Source organism: Cebus imitator, unplaced genomic scaffold (genome assembly GCF_001604975.1).
Source record: "Cebus imitator isolate Cc_AM_T3 unplaced genomic scaffold, Cebus_imitator-1.0 Scaffold140, whole genome shotgun sequence".
Classification (NCBI taxonomy): Eukaryota; Metazoa; Chordata; class Mammalia; order Primates; family Cebidae; genus Cebus; species Cebus imitator.
The window spans coordinates 2,287,451-2,300,960 of record NW_016107455.1 but is presented as its reverse complement, the minus strand read 5'-3'; the positions used below and the strand labels follow the sequence as shown (position 1 = coordinate 2,300,960).

Genomic DNA, 13,510 nt, shown 5'->3' with positions numbered 1-13,510 from the left:
AAAAAAAAAAAAAAAAAAAAAAAGACCTACAGGAACAATGGTTCTCAAACTTCAATGTGCATCACAATCACTTGAAGGACTTACTAAAAACAGCTGTCCCCAACCCCCAGGGCTTCTTATTCAGCAAGACTAGATTAGGGACCTACTAATTTGCATTTCTCACAAGTTTCCAGGTGATGCTGATACTGCTGGTCTGAAGACCACACTTTGAGAAACACTGAACTATATACCTATCTGTCTCTCTCTCCATCCTCATAAAAATATAAAAGCTAGACTGGAATAATACACATCTCACCCTCTGCAGTGGCTGTCCCTGGGAAAGAAGAAAAAGAATTTGTAATTAAGTGAGAATATATGGAAATATTACTTGTTCACAACTTTTTAAAGCCGTATGAGGACTAAGCTCTGATTTTTTATCTTGCCCAAATTCCTACCTAAGGAATCTGAGTAGTCATGCCATACAAACTGTAAATTCTCATCAGATGGGTTTTATTTGACCCTATATATCATGACTTACTTTTCACTCTGACTCTGGTATAACATTATGAGAAAAGGAAAAAATATTTAGTCCCAAAATATATTTCCTTGCTGTAACTTGAAATTGCGCTGCAAAGTCTCCTGTGGGAAAAATCCACATTCTACAGAGAATCCCTTTTCCCTTTGTTTTCCTTCCTTCCTTTCCAGATCCAGAAGATAATCAACTAAGAGCCAGGCACCCTTTTAGGTCCCATAAGAAACTTTTTACAACCTGCTCTCTGTGAGTCTTGCTATCTGAGAGATTCCTCTGCACAATAAAACTTGGTCTCCACAAATCCTTTATCTTAACCTGGATATTCCTTTCCATTAATCCCAAGTCTTCAGATAAAATTCAACCAACTGTCAACCAGAAAATGTTTAAATTTATCTACAGCCTGGAAGCCCCCAGTTTGAGTTGTCTCGTCCTTCTAAACCAAACCAATGTATTTCTTAAATGTATTTGATTGATGTTTCATGCCTTCCTAAAATATATAAAACCAAGCTGTCCCTCAACCGCTTTGGGCACATGTTCTCAGGACCTCCTGAGGGCTGTGTCACAGGCTATGAGCACTCATATTTGGTTCAGAATAAATCTCTTAAAATATTTTATAGTCTTTTCATTGACATATATATAAATTTCTTAAAAGATGAGCAATGTAGCAAAATGTTAACAGAATTATGGGAAACTGTTACATTCTTTGTACATTTCAAATATGTCTTTTTAAAAAAAAAAAAATACTATAGCCAAAAGAAACAGGTGACTGGAAAAATATTTACAGACTAAAAATGTAGGATTACTGTTCTTAATATACAAAAAGTTCAGCTGGGCACGGTGGCTCACGCCTGTAATCCCAGCCCTTTGGGAGGTCGAGGTGAATGGATCATGAGGTGAAAAGTTCAAGAGCAGCCTGTCCATGATGGTGAAACCCTGTCCTTACTAAAAATTTAAAAATTAGCCAGGTGTGGTGACACACACTGTAAACCTAGCTACTTGGGAGGCTGGAACAGAGAACTGGTTAAATCCAAGAGGCAGAGGTTGCAGTGAGCTGAGATCGTGCCACTGTACTCCAGCCTGGTTAAATAATATGTATACTCGAGTATATATCCCTGAGTGAAGGTATATAACTTTGTGTAATTTTTATTTTCATTTGTAGGTACACAACATAATTTTCATTTTCTTAAAGACTGTAACTTGCCTTCAACATGTGTATCTACAGATTAATATTCACAGATATAAATGTTAAAATCTATACATACATTTTCTTGTTCCTAATCTTATGTTATCCATCTATGCTTGAAAATTTATAATGCAATTTTAATGCTAGTATCTATTGTTTGCTTCCTTTCTGAATGACATTTTCTTCAGCTTTATTGAGGTATAATTGAAAAATAAAAATTGTATGTATTTAAGGTGTACAACATGATGTTCTGATAAACATACATTCTGAAATGAGTACCACAATCAAGGTTATTAACATATCATCATGTCACACAGTTTACCTCTGAAGGAGAAGGTAAGAATACTTGAGATAAGATACTATCTTACCTTATTAGTGAAGCAAAATTTTTAAAGAAAACAGCTAATCCTGATTTTTAAAAATGCAGGAAAATAGGCAATCTAATTCAGTGGGGATGAAACTGTGACCTGCTGCAACTATTGGGGAGTGTAAATCTAGTAATACCTACTACATTTTTTTTTTTTTTTTTTTTGAGACAGAGTCTCTCTCTGTCGTCAGGTGCCAGGCTGGACTGCAGTGGCACTATCTTGGCTCACTGCAACCTCTGCCTCCCAGGTTCAGCAATTCTCCTGCCTCAGCCTCCCGCGTAGCTGAGAGTGCGCCACCACGCCCAGCTAATTTTTGTATTTTTTAGTAGAGATGGGGTTTCACCATGTTGGCGGGATGGTCTTGATCTCTTGACCTCGTGATCCACCCACCTTGGCCTCCCAAAGTTTACAGGCATGAGACACCGCACCCCGCTACTACTACAAATTTTAAATCCAAATGTTCTTGACACAGAAACCCTAGGTGTGGGATTTTTGTCTATAGAATTAAGAGCATCAGTTAACAAGAATATATGAACAAGATATTTACTTAAGCCTTAGCTATACTGTCAAAAAACTGAAAACATCTGAATATCCACCCATTCACAGTGAAATAGTTGAGTAAATGAGGCTCATTAGTGTAACAGAATGTTACCTAATATTGAAAGGAATGTGTTAGATCTCTATCAACTGTTTTGAGGAAGAGCTAAAATATTTTCTTAGATAAACAAAGCAAGATGCACAGTAATGTGCATAAAATAATTTCATTTTAAAATATAACCACCACTACCCTACGTATGTATGCGTATTTTGCATTTGAATGTTTGTATGGGTAAGTAGATGTGAGTGGAAGGATACACTTCAGCCAATAACACTAATTAGCTCAGAGGGAATGTGAGCAGAAAAGGGTGAGAATACATTTTAAAAAAAATTTTTTTTTTTTTTTTTTTGGAGACAAGAGCCTTGCTCTATCTTCCAGGCTAGAGTGCAGTGGCATGATCTTGGCTCACTCTAACCTCTACCTCCCAGGTTCAAGCAATTCTCCCTGCCTCAGCCTCCCGACTAGCTGGGATTACAGGTACCTGTCACCATGTCCAGCTAATTTTTTTGTAAATATTTTTTTTAAGCCAGAAAGATTTTAAAAATCTAAACTTTTAAATCTAGAAAATACAAGAGAAAAATTAAAAAGCATACTTTCAAAATCTTGGCACATGCCAGACAAAAAGGTGACATGCTGAATGATTCCATTTATATGAAATGTCTAGTCTAGCATAAGTAAATCCATAGAGACAAAAAACTAGACTAGTGGTTGCCAAGGGCTGCAAGGAGAGAGGAACGGGGAGTGACTACTAACAGCTTTCTTTTTGGGAAGATGAAAATGTTCTGCACAGAAAGAGTGGTGATGATTGTATAATTTTGTTAATGTACTAAACTCGCTGAATTTTACACTTTAAAAAGGTAAATTTTACAATATGTGAATTATATCTCAATAAAGTGAATATCTTGTGGGAATATAGGTCTGACCAAAAAAGCTAGGAAACAGAAAAGAACAAGGCTGAGTTGACTACATGAAAATTTTAAACATCTATATAGCAAAAAGAACTCAAAGCTTAAAAATAAAACCAAGTAAAAATGTACACACATACCCTTACAAATCAATAAAAGACAAATAATTTAATGAAAAAATTAGCAATTCCCTGAAAATATACAAATAACCAATAAACACTTGGAAAGCTGCAGTTGTGATTACTGAAACGTAAATTCACTCAAGAGTACTACTGAATTTATGGCTTTTTATCTATATCTTTCCAATAAACAGAAACAAAAAAAAAAAACCCTACTGTATTAGTCCTGGTTCACTAGAGGGACAGAACTAATGGAATAGATATATATATATATAAAGGGGAGTTTATTAAGTATTAACTCATACAATCACAAGGTCCCACAATAGGCCATCTGCAGGCTGAGGAGCAAGGAGAGCCAGTCCGAGTTCCAAAACTGAAGAACTTGGGAGTCTGATGTTGGAGGGCAGGAAGCATCCAGCACAGGAGGAAGATGTAGGCTGGAAAGCTAGGCCAGTCTCTCTCTTTTCACATTTTTCTGCCTGCTTATATTCTAGCTGCAATGGCAGCTGATTAGGCTGTGCCTAACCAGATTAAGGATAGGTCTGCCTTTCCCAGCCCACTGACTCAAATGTTAATCTCCTTTGGCAACACCCTCACAAACACATCCAGGATCAATATTTTGTATTCTTCAATCCAATGAAGTTGACACTCAGTATTAACCATCACAAGTCCACCCCTTGTCAACCTGAACCCATACACATCTCCTGAGATCATACATTATCTTTAAATAAAGATAATAAGGTCATAATTATGCCTAACATAATACAACTATCCTTCATACAACTGAAAATGCACCAATCCCCAACCCAAACACTAAAAGTTAACAATACTTAATGTCGACGTGAAGTCAATAAATCTTATGTCTTATGATAAAAGAAAAAGGAAATAAAATGAGGATATTTTCTTAGTACAGGTGTATACATGCACAAACATGTTTTTAACAAAAGGAAGAGGAAACACTCACGACAATTACAATCCTCGTTTCTACAGCTGGTCATGTGGTCCTCTCTGGTGTAGATGACTACCTTCTTCTACTACCCATTTCGTATTCCCTTTACCTTCGGCAAGCACCTCAGCAAGTGGTGTTTATTTTCTGGTAGAGTGACCCAAACCTTCATTCCTGAAGGGTCTGGGTCATTTGTAGTCCTGCCTGGATTGGGCTATTGTAGTTTCTCATTTACCTTAATCACAGGGTATGGTAATACTAAGAGACACCCTAATGGATCTCCTGTATTCCATTCATACTCTTCTTTACCTCCACTGTGGAGCAGTAGAGACTGATTTCATCTTGATAGTCTGGGTCAATCATCCCAGCCAACACTCTAACTCCCTTCTTAATCTGTTGACTTAAAGGTAGGGGAGCTCAAAGTGTGTTCAAGCGGCAATCTTAACTTCCAGTTGAATGGAATCATTATTGTGTCTCCTGGTGCAGAAGGTAATGTCGTGGAAACAGGAAGCAAACATTTTCTAGTGCATCACTAGGGCTGATGGTGAGTGATTACTGGACCCGTGAATCCTGACTATGGGAGAATCCTGACTATGGGAGAAACAGTATCATATACTGGATGCTGATTCAGAGCATACACAGCCTTCTGGAAACTTTGCCCCAGTCCTGCAAAGTATGGTCACCTAGTTGGCATTGTAACTGTGACTTCAAAAGGCCATTACACTGTCCTATCAATCCAGCTGCTTTAGGATGATGGGGAATATGGTAAGACCAGTGAATTACATAAGCATGAGCCCAATGCTGCATTTCTTTAGCTATAAAGTGAGTGCATTGGTCAGAGGTAATGCTGTGTGTTATACCATGATGGTGGCTAAGGCATTCTGTGAGCCCACGGATGGTAATCTTGGCAGAAGCATTGCGTGCAGGATAGGCAAACCCATATCCGGGGTAAGTTTCTATTCCAGGGAGTTACAAACCTCTGCCCTCCAACATAATCAGCCTGCCACAAGGTAGCTGGCTGATCACCCTGAGGAATGGTACCATACTCAGGGCTCAGTATTGGTCTCTGCTGCTGGCAAATTGAGCACTCAGCAGTGGTCATCACCAAGTGAGCCTTGGTGAGTGGAAATCCATGTTGCAGAGCCCATGCATAACCTCCATCCCTGCCACCGTGGCCACTTTGTTCATGGGACCATTGGGCGATGACAGGGATAGCTGGGGAAAGAAGCTGAGTGGTATCCATGGAATAGGTCATCCATCCTATCCACTTGATTATTAAAATCCTCCTCTGTTGAGGCCACCCGTTGGTGAGCGCTCACATGGGATACAAACATCTTCAGTTTTTAACCACTCGGAGAGGTCTATCCACATACCTCTTCCCCAAATTTCTCTGTCACCAATTTTCCAACCATGCTTCTTCCAAGTCCCTGACCATCCAGCCAAACCACTGGCTACAGTCCATGAATCAGTATATAATCGCACATCTGTCCATTTCTCCTTCCATGCAAAGTGCATAACCATGTGCCCTGCTCAAAGTTCTGCCCACTGGGAAGATTTCCCTTCACTGTTGTCCTTCAAAGATGTCCTAGAAAGGGGCTGTCATGCTGCAGCTGTCCACTTTCCAGTGGTGCCTACATATTGTGCAGAACCATCTGTGAACCTGGCTCCAGTTTGCTCTTCCTCTGTCAACTGATCATAGGGAACTCCCTACGATGCCATCAGTGCAGGTTGGGGTAGAGAAGGCAGAGTGGCAGGAGTGGAGACCATGGGCATTTGAGCCACTTCCTCATGTAACTTACTTGTGCCTTCAGGATCTGCTTGAGCCTGATCACATATATACCATTTCCATTTGATGATGGACTGCTGCTGTGCATGACCCACTTTATGACTAGATGGGTCAGAAAGCACCCAGTTCATGATCGGCAGTTCAGGTCACATGGAGACTTAAAGACACATAGTCAAACGTCCAGTTTCCACCAAAGCCCAGTAATAGGCCAAGAGCTGTCTCTCAAAAGGAGAGTAGTTATCTGCAGAAGATGGCAGGACCTTGCCCCAAAATCCTAGAGGCCTCCGCTGTGATTCACCTTTGGCTCCAAACAGCATCCTTCTCTGCTGCTGACACTTCAAGCCCCATTAGATCTGCTGGTTCATATGGCCCAAGTGGCACAGCAGCTTCCACAGCAGCCTGGACCTGTTATAGAGCCTTTTCCTGTTCTGGACCCCACTCAAAACTGGCAGCCTTTTGGGTCACTGGATAAATGGGCCAGAGTAACACACCCAAATGAGGAATGTTGCCTCCAAAATACAAATAGGTCTGCTAGGCATTGTGCCTCTTTCTTTTTTGTAGGAGCAGCCAAATACAACAAACTATCCTTTACCTTAGAAGCAGTGTCTCAAAAGACCCCTCACCCCTGGGCCCCTAGAAATTTTATTGAGGTATAAGGTCCCTGAATTTTAGTCGGAATTATTTCCTATCCTTTGGCATGCAAATGTCTCACCAATAAATCCAGTGTGTTTGCTACTTCTTGCTCACTGGATGCAATCAGCATAATACCATCAATGTAATGAACCAGTGTGACATCTTGTGGAAGTGAAAACAAGATCAAGGTCTCTTCGAATAAGATTATGACACAAAGGTGGAGAGTTGATACACCCCTGAGGTAGGACAGTAAAGGTATATCCTACCTTAGCTGAAGGCAAATTGCTTCTGGTGGGCACTATGGAGAGAAATGGAGAAAAAGGCATTTGCCAAGTCAATGGCTGCATACTAGGTACCAGGAGATGTGTTAATTTGCTCAAGCAATGAAACCACATCTGGTACAGCAGCTGCAATTGGAGTCACCACTTGATTAAGCTTACAATAATCTAGTCGTTATTCAAGATCCATCTGTCTTGTGCATAGGTCAAACAGGAGAGATGAATGGGGATGTGGTGAGAATCACCATCCCTGCATCTTTCAAGTCCTTGATGGTGTCACTAATCTCCACAATCCCTCCAGGGATGTAGGATATCCAGGATATTGTTTCTGATTTACTATTTTTCTAGGCAGAGGCAGCTCTAATGGCTTCCATTTGGCCTTTCCCACCATAATGGCCCTCACCCTACCAGTCAGGGAGCCAATGTGGGGGTTCTGCCAGCTGCTAAGTATGTCTATGCCAATTATGCATTCTGATGCTAGGAAAATGACCATAGAATGAGTCCAGGGACCCCATGGACCCACTGTAAGTCGGACCTGATCTAAAACCTCATTAATTACCTGACCTCCATAAGCCCCTACTTTAACTGGAAAACCACAATGATATTTTGGGTCCCCTGAAATCATTGTCAGCTCAGAGCCAGTGTTCAGTAGTCCCTGAAAGGTCTGATCATTTCCCTTTCCCCAATGCACAGTTGCCCTGGTAAAAGGCTGGGGGGTCTCCTTGGGGAAGGATGGGGAAAAGATTCACTGCATAAATTGTCGGTAATGTAGTGGGGTCTTTCCTCAAAGGGACCCAACTCCCACTTCATTCAAGGGTTCCTGGGTCTGTAAACAGGTTCAAGTCTAAAAATTGATTGAGGGGTCATGATTCTCTGTTTTTATAATTCAATTTAGTCTTCTGTCCATTTGACCTAGAAGTTTTCTGCTTGTATAAATTAACTAGGAATGCAGTAGGCTTTCTATCAATTTCATCTTTAGGAACACCGTAATTAATTAGCCAATGCCAGAGCACTACACGAGTAAGACTATTCTGATTGCCACTTTGCCTGTGCTATCCATTACAGTAGCTACATCCATCTTGCCTTTGATGGTCAAGTGTTACCACTTGGCTCCTGCCACCTCGGGATCCAATTATCTCCATTGTATTTAAATTTTGTAGTTGAGTGACTGTGGTACCTAATTAGATCTGACATGCAGAGAAGAGCAATTACAGGGCTCTTCAGAGATGCCGGTGCTGCCCTCACAAATCTATTTCACAAGGCATTGGTCGTGGATATATCTTCTGGACCCTCCCAGCTGGGAGGAGGTCTAAAGTGACTAATCTACTCCACCATCCCAATCTCTCTAAGGCTTTGGATCCCTTCCTCTGCATTAAACCAAAAGAGATCAGGCATTTCCAGCTTGCTCACAGTGGGTCATCTTTTAATCCATATTTCAGCTAACCAAGCAAGTAATCTATTAGAACATTTTTTAACTCCCCAAGCTGCAACATTATATGCAGAGTCCCTACTCAGTGGGCCCAAATCAATAAATTCAGCCCAATCCAACTCTGTTTCTTCCACAATTATCCCACACCTTTAATATCCACTTCCATGCCTGTTCTCCAGATTTCTGTTTATATAAATTAGAAAACTCAAGCAGTTCTTCTCATGTGTAGTGCACCTCTTCATGGGTTACACTCTCAACCTCACCTCTAGGGGCCTGCCAGGACTTTAGCTATAGGTCTAGAAGTAAACAGGGAGCTTGGGGGTGGCTCCTGAGGAAAATCAACATTATTTTGCCTGGCAACTGCCTCAGGGGAGGCCATCACTGTCTCCTCAGACAAAGGTGGAAAGGCTGATGGCAACATGGCTCCAGGAGAGGATGTTGCCACTACTGGGGATGGGGAAGCTGTTTCTTCATGAGCGTTTACAAGCTCAGTGTCCCTGGCTTCATCAGGATCCTCCCACATGTCCCTATTCTAAGTCACAGAGTCCCCTTCTTTTCCAATCAATGCTCTCACTGTAACAGTAGACACCTGGCGAGGCTGTGCATGCACTTTTTGTTGCAGGTCTGCCACTTGCATGATAAATCAGAGCTTGTATCTGTTTTTCCACAATTTCAGTTATTTTGCTACAGGAGATAAGACTCTCACTCAGGGCAATCTTAGCAGATTTGAGGCTCAGTATCTGCTTCTGAAGCCAGGACATAGAATCCCTGAATTCATCATTTTCTTTCATCCCTTTGTACACTGAATTTAGGAGCAACCAACCAGCTTCATCATGTTCCTTGGTTCTCCACATATAGTCAAAGGCATTATGTATAGAGGCACTAAAATCCTTGCCTCTCAGTAGCGGTGAATCAGGAGTGTCAAATGCGTTTATTTTGCATAACTCTCTAAACAGTTCATGCTGATTATCAGTGTTCTCCACACTATTGGAGTAGAGTCCTTAGCATTTTTGGGTCTAACCATATTAAGCAGCCAACTCCAGAAACCCCCAAACCAACTAAAGAACTCCATCCTTAATACTCTGTTCCTCTAGAACCACTCCTTATACCAAAATCTGTATTAGGGTTCTCTAGAAGGACAGAACTAGTGGAATAGATATTATAAAGGGGAGTTTATTAAGTATTAACTCACACCATCACAAGGTCCCACAATAGGCCATCTGTAGGCTGAGGAGCAAGGAGAGTCAGTCTGAATTCCAAAACTGAAGAACTTGGAGTCTGATGTTTGAGGGCAAGAAGCATCCAGCACAGGAGGAAGATGTAGGCTGGGAAGGTAGGCCAGACTATCTTTTCACATTTTTCTGCCTGTTTATATGCTGGCAGCTGATTAGATGGTGTCCACCCAGATTAAAGGTGGGTCTGCCTTTCCAAGCCCACAGACTCAAATGTTAATCTCCTTTGGCAACACACTCACAGACACACCCAGGATCAATACTTTGTATCCTTCAATACAATCAAGTTGCTTGCGCTGCCTGAGGCAACAGTGATGGCCTCCCCTGAGGCAGTTGCCAGTATTTACCATCACACCTATTTTGAAGGGCTCCAAAACAATCTACCATGAAAAATGTTATCCTCATAATGGAAAAGTTGGGATATACACCTAAGTGGAGTAACACACAATCACAGACTCTCAAGGATACCTGGTTCATTTATTTACCCTTTAATGTATAAATTCCCTAACCAATACTTCTACAACATAATAAATCATTCAGCTGATTCTGAACATCTCCAGCCACGGGCAAACCATGCAGGAACCCATCTCATGTTTAGTCAGCTGAGAGTATTTCTCCGAAAGCAGCCAAAAATGAAAAAAAAACTTATTTGCAAAATAAACTGCATACTGAAATTTCACTAAAACCATAAGATTAATACACGGTTCTTTTTGTTGTTGTTGTTTCAATCCCTTAGGTGATTTTTTTTTTTTTTTTTTTTTTAAAGATGGTGTTTCACCATGTTGGTCAGGCTGGTCTTGAACTCCTGACCTCAGGTGATCTGCCGGCCTTGGCCTCCAAAGTGCTCGGATTACAGGCGTGAGCCACCAGCCCGGCCCAAGGTGATTAATTTTAAAAAATTTTAAGAGTCTCCCAGAATTACCAGTTGTCATAGTGCCAATTTCACTACAGATGGAATATGTGAGAGCCTTACCTTCCTGGCAAAATTCTGTGAAAGCTGTTCTAAAATACCTAAAACGATCATTTCTGACAGGCGTGGTGGCTCATGCCTACAATCCCAGCACTTTGGGCGGCTGAGGCAGGTGGATTGCCTGAGGTCAGGAGTTTGAGACCAGCCTGACCAACATAGTGAAACCCCATCTCTATTAAAAATACAAAAAATTAGCTGTGCATGGTGGCGGGCACCGATAATCCCAGCTACCTAGGAGGTGGAGGTTGCAGTGAGCCAAGATCATGCAACTGCACTCCAGCCTGGGCAATAAGAGGGAGACTCCATCTCTAAATAAATAAAATTTTCAGTAGCAACATGTGGACACACACCTAAGTACATGCAAATAACACTTTATAAAAGTGATAAAGTGAAGCGGGACAATCCTTGCAGTAAATATTAGAGAAACTACACTTAATGATAACAGAGTTATTATTTAGTTTTTTCAGACAAAAGAATGAAACAAAGGGATTATTTTAAATCTTTGATCATTGAGCGATATTATTTATCCCTCTGCCAAATAAAATCATGTATGAGTATGTCTCTTCTAAGTCTATCAAACAAAGAGTCCTAAAATGATAATTTAAATGGTCCCCTAAAATAGTTTGGTAATACACACTTTGAGTAAAATAAACTGCTTCGCATCTAGATATAATGGAAATAATTTTGCTCTTCTTACCTTATTCATGTTGTTTTCATCAACCACATCCTTGGATATATCCTGGATTATTTCTGGACACAAGATAAGGAGAATGATTTGTAGAGGCCAAACTGCTGCTTTGCGTTTGGTGCTTTCAGCAAAGCCATCCACCAAGTCAAATAGCTTTTCTGCACATTCTACATGAAAAATATATTAAATGACATTATCAGATAAGAACAAAATCCCCAGCATTAAAGTAAAAGCTGACACTATCTAAAAACCCACAGGCAAGATTTTTAAAAGATAAACATGGAACTTCATTTAAGCAACCTCACAAAGGCATTCTGATAAGCAGGCAACCAATGTTATATTGTCTATATAGAAGAGCTATCTTGATCTATCCTGGAAAAGCCCACATTTTAGAATGGATGATCATGTATTCAGTCTCACTGTGCAGGGCCTTATGTAAGTATGATGTACCCAAGCAACAAAGACTGAACAGCTTCCCAAAGAGAATTACCAAAGTTCTCCAGGAGTCTGTATTCTCTGCTTTGCAGTTGCATCCCTAAGAATTCTTACATTATAAGTAAGAATATTACCACTTTATACACATCTCCCTAAATACAAAAGAAAGCCTCAGAGCATGTGCTTCTCTACAAGAAAGAGCCAAATATCCTCTCCCATCACAACTCTAAAGATCTGACCTTCATTTCAAACTTCTTCATCTATTTGCTCCAAGGAAAGGAAATGGGTTGGGTGTAATTTGGAAATGTAAGAGAAAAACAGTATTTTCTATTTGATGCCAGGTGACAATAGATGTAAAACCACCTTTGTAACAAAAATAACTTGGAAAATGTTAGGTTTCTATGTCACAAGCAGGCATTTAAAAGGCCAAAAAAAAAAAAAAAAAAAAATCAATCTTATCCTTACCAGCCATATCAGTCTGTGGAATCTGGTACAGTTTTGTAAATTCATCTGGATAATTTTCTACCCAGTTCCAAAATGCCTATAAATAATGAAACACATGTTTATATGAAAGCAGTGATCTTTTGTAATACAATAAATGTCGCAAGCTTCTGACTTCCTTCATAGTAATATTACAATGTATTCTTCCTAAAAATTAACCTGATACTACTATAACTCAAGTCATGACTTTTTGAAGCAGGATGCGAACACAGCAAATTTTATCACCAAAAACAAAATTTTAATACCAGAGAGGTTGTAACTTACCTTTTCCAGGCTATTTATAACTGCTAACTGTGCAACCTTCTTTAGGGCTTTAAATTTAAATGCTGTTTCTGGGAAAAAAAAAAAAAAACACACACACAATTTTTAAAAATTAGAATGTTAACACAAATACTACTCAGAGCAAAATAACTTTCTGCTTACATATTACTTTTGCTCCAATATTATCTGTAAGCAATGAAAGGTAAAGCCACATAAAACAAAGTAAACGATACCTAAGCCTAAAACTCGATAGTTATGTCTGCCAGGAAAGAAAAATTCCATAAACAGCAAATATGCTTTGAACGTCAATGACTGTGAGCTTTTTCCTTTTAATGACAACTTGCTTTTTCAAAAAAAAAAAAAAAAAAAGTATAACACACACACACAGGGACAGGCCCAGTGGCTCACACCTATAATCTCAGCACTTTGCAAGGCAGGGGTGGGAAGATAGCCTGAGTCCAGGATTTCAAGGCTGCAGTGATCATGTCACTGCCCGTCAGCTTGGGTGACAGAGCAAGACTCTGTTTCAAAAGAAAAAAAAAAAAAAGCACAAGTGTTTAAGGGAAATTTTTAAAACCATCAATGATTCTGTCATTTAGGGACAATCACAGTTAACATCTGGTATGGTTTTCCTTCTATCACTTTTCCTATGCATGAAGACAAATAT

At 40.0% G+C, this 13,510-nt stretch overlaps 1 protein-coding gene across 10 annotated transcripts in view; it reads right to left on the bottom strand.

Moving 5' to 3' along the window:
- NF1 (neurofibromin 1) overlaps positions 1-13,510 on the bottom strand; it is a 305,276-nt gene that overhangs the window by 181,931 nt on the left and 109,835 nt on the right. For all 10 annotated transcript variants that reach the window (XM_037743332.1, XM_037743335.1, XM_037743336.1 and 7 more), the window contains exons 6-8: positions 12,847-12,914; positions 12,547-12,622; positions 11,656-11,813 (exon numbers count right to left, since the gene is read on the bottom strand). In XM_037743332.1, coding sequence (XP_037599260.1) covers positions 11,656-11,813; positions 12,547-12,622; positions 12,847-12,914 — 302 coding nt within the window. The remainder of the gene's footprint in view (positions 1-11,655; positions 11,814-12,546; positions 12,623-12,846; positions 12,915-13,510) is intronic.